Source organism: Gossypium hirsutum, chromosome D04, assembly GCF_007990345.1.
Source record: "Gossypium hirsutum isolate 1008001.06 chromosome D04, Gossypium_hirsutum_v2.1, whole genome shotgun sequence".
NCBI classification, from domain to species: domain Eukaryota; kingdom Viridiplantae; phylum Streptophyta; class Magnoliopsida; order Malvales; family Malvaceae; genus Gossypium; species Gossypium hirsutum.
This window is the reverse complement of record NC_053440.1, coordinates 55,319,487-55,329,635: the sequence shown is the minus strand read 5'-3', so window position 1 is coordinate 55,329,635 and position 10,149 is coordinate 55,319,487. Positions and strand designations below refer to the sequence as shown.

The 10,149-nt window shown below is 34.8% G+C and overlaps 2 protein-coding genes across 2 annotated transcripts; both read right to left on the bottom strand.

Moving 5' to 3' along the window:
• Nucleotides 1–206: 206 nt before the first annotated feature.
• LOC107898557 (26S proteasome non-ATPase regulatory subunit 4 homolog) lies at nt 207–3,554 on the bottom strand. The gene is made up of 10 exons (XM_016824056.2): nt 3,356–3,554; nt 3,095–3,208; nt 2,888–2,993; nt 2,190–2,304; nt 1,893–2,102; nt 1,441–1,732; nt 1,238–1,361; nt 777–880; nt 622–690; nt 207–502 (listed from the first exon to the last, which is right to left on the bottom strand). The coding sequence occupies exons 1-10, from the start codon at nt 3,365–3,367 to the stop codon at nt 455–457; spliced, it is 1,194 nt and encodes a 397-aa protein (XP_016679545.2). The 5' UTR covers nt 3,368–3,554; the 3' UTR covers nt 207–454.
• A 1,132-nt stretch (nt 3,555–4,686) lies between these two features.
• LOC107898560 (dirigent protein 4) lies at nt 4,687–5,223 on the bottom strand. The gene has a single exon (XM_016824062.2). It carries the CDS (start codon nt 5,221–5,223, stop codon nt 4,687–4,689), a length of 537 nt encoding a protein of 178 aa, XP_016679551.1.
• Between the last annotated feature and the right edge of the window lie 4,926 nt (nt 5,224–10,149).

The following is a 10,149-nucleotide window of genomic DNA, read 5'->3' as shown; positions in this document are numbered from 1 at the left end:
TTTCAAATCATCCATCGAATGAATACCTTCTCCGACTCAGTCCTTTCAAATTGTTAAATATCGACCGCAAAAACAATCTATTGAATATAAAATTTTACAAAAAAATATATACACCCAATTAAACTCCATTTTGGATTCAATTATAGTCCTATTTTCATATTTTTTTAATCAATTAATATTCATGAAGATTAAATAGGCACATCAGAAAGGGGAAACTGGAAATACTCTATTATCATCAAACACCAACAAATCCTGCTTTTCCTATGCAAATAAAAGTTCAGACACCGAATGATATCGTCCTAATCTCGTACATTCAAATCGAAAAACGAAAATGTTTCTACCGAGCCCACAATTCAGCACAGTTTTGACACATTTCTCAAGTCTCTGGAGAAAAAAGGACTTAACTCGGCTAGAAATCGGCTCACACATCGATTGTTAGAAGGAATGTAGATCTTCACTTGTCATCTTTGGGTTGTTCATCTTCGTCTTTCTTTTCTTGCGGCTGGTAGCAAGTGAAAATTATGATAACCGATCAGTTAACTGCTAGACTACCGATCTAGATCGTTGTATGCAAACAGGACATTTGAGTGTTTAGGTTATGGTAAGTTCAATGAAACAAACCTCAGATTGGCTGGGCAAAGATGCTAGCAGATCTTTCACTTTCGGATCGTTTGGGTCAACTCCCGGAAGCTGTAAAAGCCATAACAGATCAGAATGTGGGCAACTGAAGGAGAAACCGATTATGGGTTTAGAAAAGCAAATTCGATTGGACTTACCGATGAAAGAATGGATGACATAAAAGACTGATCCCCCAACACCTTGCTGACATCTGATTGAGCTGACGAATCTTTTGAACCGTCCTGCATAGACATCTGAAGTGCTGCATGGACGAAAGTTCGGGATTTAGCTTAGATGTGGATGATATAGATGCATTGGAGTCTAGCATCTTAAGCCAGTAAAAAAAATACAATGCGACACTCAATTGCATATAGATTAAGATATCTACATATCAAAAAGGCATAAATAACTATTACCCTTACATTATAGATAAACAATTGTGCTATGTGTACGAACTAAACCTAGTATTGTTCAGTCTTAAGTGAGGTTCAATTGGTAGGATTTGGTTGCTGCACTCACATGGACCATTTTTCACATTTAGTAAACCTAGTATCATTTTTCAGCTTGATGTGCAGTATATACCCTACTACGTTAAAACAACCGATGAAATAGGACATACCCAAGGCGAATTCCTGGTCGTCATTAGTTGCCTCTGACATTTGAGCATCACCTGCAGAAGAATCAGATCCGGGGATATTCATCGACAATGCAAGGGCCTGCTTTAGCAAAGCGTCATCCTCATCCTGTAATAACATCAGTTAGCCAAAACCCGATTTGAGACTTCAGTTGTATTATCCAATGTTAACAGATAGTAATGCCAACCATTGGGTCAGAAGCTTTTTCAGTAGCATTCATTGTTGCATTCTGAGAATCGGACTGTGGTTGTGCTTCCTCTCCTTTTTCTTGTCTAGTGGCTTCCTCAGCAGCTCTCTTGGCAGCAGCTTCTTGCCTTGACCTCTCCTCTTCCATGGAAACCCTTAGAGCAAGAGCCAGCTCAGGATCTATGTTAGGATCCACACCAAAATCAAAGTCAGAAACCCCACCCGCTGCAGCTGCAGCAGCAGCAGCAGCAAAGCCACTTCCTCCTTCCCCATCCCCAGTGAACACAGGCGTGCTGACATAAAAATAAAAAAATATCATTCACACAATCACTATTTAGTAAGCAATATAAGCCAAGAGACATGAGGTGATAGCTTCTTATTCACGTGAGAATTTATATATCTGTACGTGTGTATATAAGGAACACAAAGAATCAGAAGGAACTAAGCAAAAACCTGATAAGGACATCTGAAAGTGCATTTTGACCAGCAGGAACATGAACTATGTGACTAGTATCATTATTATTAACAGATGTGAGAAGAGCCTCCAATTTTTCTGGCTTTCCATCTTCGTCCTCACCAAAATCGACAATATCAAGAGCTACGCTATTCTTTTTCAGCTTCTTCCCAATCATCTCCAATGCCTTTTTTTCATGCTTAATAGGACTGAGCACAAAGCATACGGAAAAAGAAAAGAAAAACGTTATTTTCGAATTGAAGTAAACGAGCAAATCAACGGCCAATATAACATACCTTCCAGCAAAAACTATAATCCTTTGCTGCTGATTTTTGTTTTGGCGATGCTTTAGAGCCAACTGAGCAATCTGAATTCCAGCTGCTAGGTTCATCTCACCCCCCATTTCAAGACCTGTATGCATTGAAACGTACATAGAGAATAAGAAGGTAACGATGATGAGATAGCTAATAGAGTGGAAGGAAGATGACCTTTAATTCAGAAATATGTAAACAAAATATCATAGATTACTCATTAATTACATGCTACTTTTTGCATAAAAATGACAAGGTACACTAAATATAACTCCTGAAACCCAACAGCAATGATCCCCATTTCTAAACTCTAACAAAAAAGCTGCTCGTCTTTCACAGAGGTTATCAAACATGGATTTCTCACAGAACTGCATGCTTTACATAGGTCATGGTACAGATTTGCTAAAGTTAAGTAAGGTAAAGTACTCGTATGATCCAAATAACAAGCCGTAAGACTATTAATGCTGTTTTTCCTTCAACATATACGTCATTTTTTCTTATTAGAAGGAAACAAAGTATCCTCCATGTCCGTTATAAGTTCATAAAGACTAATCCTTTTGGGTTTGTCTCTAAGGTTCTAAATTCGAACCCAAGTTCTCTCTTAAGGAGTGCAATGGTAAAGCAATATGTACTCCTAGCTTAGATAAACTTAATCTCCAAACATGACTGAAAAAAATAAGTACCGTGCATGCAAGACAAGATTTTTCCAAGATCGCTAGTAGGAGTAGCCAATACACGTACTCCTTTGCCCGCCATAGTCAAAATCCCCACCGTATTCTCCGGATTAGACTGCCATTAATTCATTAAACGAAATCAAATTCCCAATCCTCATTAGAAAAACAAGGAAAACCTAGCGTAATTTACATTCCATTAAAAGGCAATCATTTTACCTGGGTTTTAGCTCCACAGATAAGACTAACAGCATCAGCTTGGGCTTGAAATCGAGACGGAGAATAATCGCCGTTTCGCATCCACTCTGAGTTATCAATGCATATCATAGTAGCCTAATTGACCGATTTGAAAATTGAAAACCAAAAAAGAAAAATCAACAAAACCCTAATTTGAGTAACGAAAAAAGAAGAAGAAAATACTAAAAAAATTGATGATTTAGAAGAAGGAGATCAAAAGAGGAATCCAATTGAATAGCTTACCTCGAGAACCATGGCTGCAAAAGCGACGAAAGACACAGAAGAGAAAGTAGGCTTGGAAGAGAAGAAAAGCAGTAGAAAATATAATACACCGATGTCTTTGTTGATTTGCTTAACTGCCCCCCTTTTAATTGCATATATATAAAATATATTTACATTCCAATCCCTAAAGCTTTTCGCTTTAATCAAATATTACGTAAATAGGTTAACTTTAGCAAATAGTGCCTGTAATATATGTTAGTTTTGAATTTAGTCCCAAGATTGTAATTTTGTATTTTTTTTTGTATTCTTCTTATCTGTTTTACGGTCCCTGTTTGGAGTTCGTGACTCTCTCCCAATAGTGTCGTCTCTAAGGTTTAAACATGTGTCTCTCCTTGGGAATACAATGTGATTTACCATTACATCTAACATTTGTTGGTTCTAATTTCGTATTTCTAATTCTTATACTTTTTAAATTTTAAAATTTCAGTCTTAATTAAATAATAACTGTTATCTTTGTTAGATTATGGTATCTCTAAGATCTTTTGCAATGTGTAATGCTATGTCATGTTGTTATTTTCACGTAATACTCGCAAAAATGTCATGTCATATTAATTAATAGATTTAACGACTACCATTTGAGCCAAGATTGGAATCTCAAATTTTATATATGGATTAAATCCACAATTTATATATAGTACAACACTAATAATAGAATTTCATCTAATGAATTGAGTTGCTATTGTTTTAGTCGGAATAAAATTTCAAAAATCGAAAAGTACCTCTAATAAAATTGACCAGATTAGGATATAAAAACTACAATTGCACCTTTATTTGCTTATAATTAAGTTTGATTTTTTTTAAAATTTTAAAATATCTATTTTATTTTCTTTCGAAATCAATTTTAGGGCAATAAATGAATAGAGCATTCGACGAACAATTTGATTTTTTTTTCAGTTATATTTGTTTATCAAGCTAAACAAAGGAACAAGAACAAAATTACAAATCCCGTTTACTAAATGAACTGGATATAAACAAGGCATGTTTGATTCATTTATGTTCGTTTAAAGTGTGTTTGATAAATCATTTAAAACGTTGTTTGTTATTAAATTATTATATAATAATAATTATTTACGACGTGTTTACTTGTTATTAAATGGTCATGTTCGTTTAATATTCCACGAATAATTTAATTTAATTTAAGCTAACGAACATGAGCATACGTAATTTTGATAAACATTATAAAAATTTTGCGCGTATACAATTAGTGGTGTTTATAGATCGTAAAATATTGAATAACAACATGTTTGTGACTCAACTCTTATGTCCTATACATAAACTCTCCAATGCCAATCTTAGTAATGAATCACAGTTACATTATATTCAACAACCAAACTGGTATTACTTATAAAGATAGTCTTAAGCAATGCATACCCTTCAGCTAACTTGAACTTCCCTCTCCCTCCGATCACCGCAAGCTCACGTTCCGTCTCCGTCGCCGGGTTCCTCGAAAACACGCTAATAGAGCTGCCGTTCAATTCTCCTTCAGTAAACCCGAAGCCCAAGTACACCACGACGGTGGTTGTATCTCGACCCGCGAATACCTCGAGTCCTTGAGCATTCCCGATGGTCTTCGATGTTGGTTCGGGACCAACGGTGAGTGGAGCATGGTCGACAACTATGCTGTTAGATGGCCCTAGCAAAGAAGAGTTAGCACTGGCCACGGTGACCGCCGTAGTGTTCTCGCCACCGAGGATGCCGTGAAAAAAGAATCGGAGATCGGTAACTTTTCTCAAGTGGGAAACGAGTGATTCGGTTTTCGAGTAGTATCCGCCATAAGCCACGGGGATGCAAAGGAGAAGGAACCAACACAATATCATAGTTCTCTCCATTGTTTCTGTTTGTTATGCATCTCATTTCATTGACTTTGTATTCATATATACAATTATGAATTAAACAGCTAATTAAGATTATATATATGTATATATATAAAATCTTTCCTCTACCACCAACCACCGAGTGTGAATAATAAAAAATAAATATAAAAATAAATAATAAAATTTTGTAATTATTTATCAATAAATTATTTTTTAACATAAAAACAATTTAAATATTATTTAGTATAAATTATTTTTAACATGAATATAGCTTTAATAATTTTAATTATTATTTAACATATTTATTTAGAATAAATACAAATTTTAATTTTTATATGTATTTAATTTAATAATCTCATTGTTTTTTTCTTAAAAAATAGTATGAACCATAATTTTGAAACGAAAAAATTAATTGATTTTCATTATTAAAATAAAGTCAACCATGGTTAATTTTAATTTCGTGCTATGTACAAATATACGAATATTCAATTATAATATCACTCATAGCAATAAAAAAAGATACTAATGAAATTTATATGAAAAAAAAGAGTAAATTGCATCGGTAATCATTAAATTATGGATAAATTTTTGTTATGGCCACTTGATTAAACAAGTTACAATTTGGTCATTGAACTGTTCACAAATTTTCATTTAAGTCACTAGGCTATTATAATCGAAGATATTTGGCTTCTCTTTATCACATTGCTTGCACTAATCAAAAGTTCTTTTTTTCCTTTTCTTCTACATTTCAGTTTGTTTCATGAAATAACTTTGGATGTCACAAATCTACGAATTAAAATTCAAATAACTTTTGCCTTAGATATCTGACATTGACTACCAAATCGACTTAAATCTAAAGTAGGTTCTGATCATTGTACCAATCATCAGATGATCGCTTGGAACTTGTTGGTGAAGGAAAAAAAACTTAACATTCCAATAACTTTAATAAAAAATTTTAAATAATTCAGTGACTTAAATGATAATTTTTTATATTTCAGATTTTGAAATTATTCTCGACTTATTCCACCCTTCATCATTTACCTCTTCTATTTGTTGGTGACATGTTACAAACATAGTGTGGCTCCATTTGCAGGCAGGGTTCTTTGCGCATCTGGTTGGACCCAACATTGCTGCTGCTTCAGCCCAGAGTTCACTTAAATCATGATCTGGTACTTGTCTGAACATTCAACTGGCTGCAAGGAACTGCTTTATTTTAGAAGATCCACCAGATGAGAAGAAGGAAACAACATGTTCTGAGAGGTACACGTTAACCTATGCCAAGCTTATATTTACTTAGCAATTTGTGAACGTTATCTGATGTCAGTCAGAGACACACAGTGTCGCCAATGATACGGGTAATCGGGGTGCTCAGAATGTGAAAAACTCGGAAGACGAAAGCCTCAAGGGGGATCAGAAAAGTTCATTGAGCAACCATGGTGACCAAAACACTGAAGTTTCTATTCGTGAAGAGAAGGCGACATCACCTTCACCCAATGACCCAACCACGGATAAAAAAGAGTCAAGTAATTTTGCCACTAAGGAGGAAGATAAAAAAAGCTAATTTGAATGAATCCAGTATTATTAACCAATCAAAGGATCATCAACCAAGTATAACAAGGGTGTCAAATAACTTAACATCCCAGGTTGTACCAAGTTCACTAGAGGAGACAGGTGGGAAGGAAACAGCTAAAGAACCTTCTCAGCCTCCAAAAGCAGTGAAGGAAATAGATGTCTGATTCTGTTCAACTGAAAAAGAATGAACCTTGTGATGCAGCTGCATCAAAGCCAGCGGGAGAGCTATCTGAACCAGCAAATGCATCAGAAAATCTAGAGACAGCTTTCAGCTCTCCATCCAGATCAAAGAATAAGCGAAAAACTTCTAAACCAAGCCTTGGTGGGGAATCTACGAAGCCTGCAGAGGCATTAAATGATGTTCAAATGGTGCTGTTTCTCAACCATCTGAAAGGAGTAAACCTCCACAGCCAGACACATCGAATTAAGTAAATGAAAGTGGAAATTGCATTAACAGAATCTAACTCTACTGCAAAATGCTTAGCAATATCTTATGGGAATGTGTAGGGATAGATAACGTCTGATTTAAAATATACAAAGAAGGCTAGAAGGAACAGTTGGTTCTATAAGGTTGAGTGTATGCTATCTTTAATGGTTTTACATAGAGAAGCTAGGAAAATTGAAGCTTGATACGTAATGGTGTTTTTACAAGGTTCTGTAGAAGTATGTATTCTAAGAACCACCTGCTGGCAAAATGTATAGATCAATTTTGGGTTGTATGGGTTATCTTCTTGTTCTTTGCAGCCAAGATCGAAGAAGGTAAAAGCATGAACCATGACTCTACAGAGAGAGAAGATAACAGTAGCATTGATAAATTAAAGCGCGCTGCAGTTTCAGCGCTCTCAGCAGCAGCAGTGAAGGCAAAACTTCTAGCAGATCAGGAAGAGGACCAAATCGAATAACTTACCACATCATTAATAGAAAAGCAGGTAGGTTAGTTGCTAAATATATATGCAGTCTCTTTTTCCTATGCACATCCAACTGGAGCAATATCTAACCTTTTGGAAGCTTTAACTCAATCCAGTTACATAAGAAGGAAGCCAAATTATCTTTCTTCGATGAGATGGAGGGAGTTGTAACGAGGGTGAAGGAGCAATTGGACAGGTCAAGGCAAAGGCTTTACCATGAGCGATCACAGATAATTGCTGCTCGACTGGGCTTACCAGCTTCCTCCTCTAGAGCAATGCCTCCACCAAATGCTGCAAATAGATGTTGACACCATTTTTTTGGATGAAAATGGGGTCGACTTGAGTTTTGAAAAATGAAAACGAAAACAGGAGTCGCCACCAATCCTTTTTGATAAGGTGTGATCGGGTCACCTTGAAAAGTGGTTGTTTTTAATAAACGGTTTGATTTTATTAAAACAATAAGTTTGGTCAACGAAATTCAGAAAAACGGGTTCGGGAGTCGGTTACGCACGAGGAAGGATTAGCACCCTCGGTACGCCTAAAATTGGTACCTAGTTGATTACTTAATGTCTTAATGTCGAAAATTGAGAAATTTGGAGAATTTTAAAAATACGATCCTTGTATTAAAAAGTTGAAAATGTTTGAATAAAGGGGCATATTTCACGCTAATCGAGGAATAGAATCATATCCAGTAAGTTAGGACACAATGTCTCAAATTCTCGATACGCAAATGAATGCCAAAATTTTACTTATTTAAAAGATATTTTATTATCTCGGGTTTAGAAAATGAATCATGCCCAGTAAATTAGGACACGGTCTTTTCTTAATTCCCGAGATCATTTCAAAAAATTTGAGTTTGAAAAGATTCGTGTATTTAGATTTATTATGAAAATCGAAACCCAGTAAGTTAGGGTACGATCCTTTCGAATCTAAACACGAAATATTATTTTTTAAAACAAATTTTGTTATATCGAGTACTATAAAACACGAAAATTGTAGTAAAGATGTGAAAGCAAATTACATTGTTGTTATGCATGGCAAAATCATAATGAATACAAAAGTATAAAATGATATGAGCAATAGCAACAATAATAAATAAAAGTCAAACCTACAATCATATAAAATAACAATGTATATAAACATAAATTAAAATGTGTGTGTATATGTATATGTATTTACAAAGGTTAGAGTATATATATATTATAAGAAATGTATACATAAATATTGCGAAACATGAAAATATATGTATATGGATGAAAAAATATACGTGGACTATAAAGATAAAATAAGATAACATATAATATACATGCTCTAATACGTAAAAAAAGGCATACAGATAGATATAAAAGAAACCATATAAAAGTATATGAATGTGTATACAAATATTCGTAAAAAAGGGGTTAGATAGATACACATATAAAAAGGATATTTATATATATTAAATAAGTCTAAAAAAGAATTAATAATAACAATATTATACATGTATGTATATCAAAACTATCATATAATAATAGTATGATGAATAATATAAATAACAATATTATAAAACAATGATAATAATAAATGATAATATATTAAAATAATAAAGAAAATGATGAAAATGCTAAGAAGGGGCTAAATCGAAGTAAAGTCTAACATATAGGGTGGAATCGAAATAAAAAAAATAAAAGGGACCAAATTATGTAACGCGCTGAAAGAAGGGGGACCAAAATGGTAAATACCCCGAAGCCCTAAAACACTGCGCTTAGATGAGGACTAAAATGAACCAAAAATAAAATTTTGTGGCCAAATCGCAAATATGTGGAAAACTTCCATGAAAGCGCTATAAAATCAGAAGGACTGATTTCGCAAATATTCCATTTGAAGAAAACACGCAGATCCTCCCCTGGGTCGGGTCACCGCGTAAGTCAAGGGCCTCAAAACGGCGCCGTTTAATGAAATTTTAACCCCTCCCTAAAAACCTAGTTTCATTCAGCCGCGAAAATAAGAAAAAGAAAAGGATCCCCTCTCCTCCCTCATTTCGGTTACTTAAACCTAGGCCATCATCGCCGCCTCCATGGCCAGTGGCCGGAGTTACGTGAGAACGGCCTTTCGGCCTCCCTTCCGCGGCGTCCCTGAAGGCTAAGCCTTCTCGACCGCGGGACCAAAAAAAGAAAAAGGATGAACCACCTCCTTTATGCCCGACTCCGGTGACGGCCAAGGTGGGATCCGGTACCAGCTCGTCGAAGCAGTCAGGTATTTTCCTCTTTCTTTTTTAATTTCCTTTTTGTTAAAAAGAGTACTAAAACAAGTAAAAAAAATAAAAAGGAAAATAAAAAATAAAAAACGAATAGAAAAAGAATTGGAATCAGCCCTTTTCTTAGATTTTTAGATCTGCTTTTGTCCGATTATTCCCTTTTCTTTTCGTTTATGCTTTTGCATGTAAATAATGAACACAAAAAAAAATAAAAATAGATTAAAA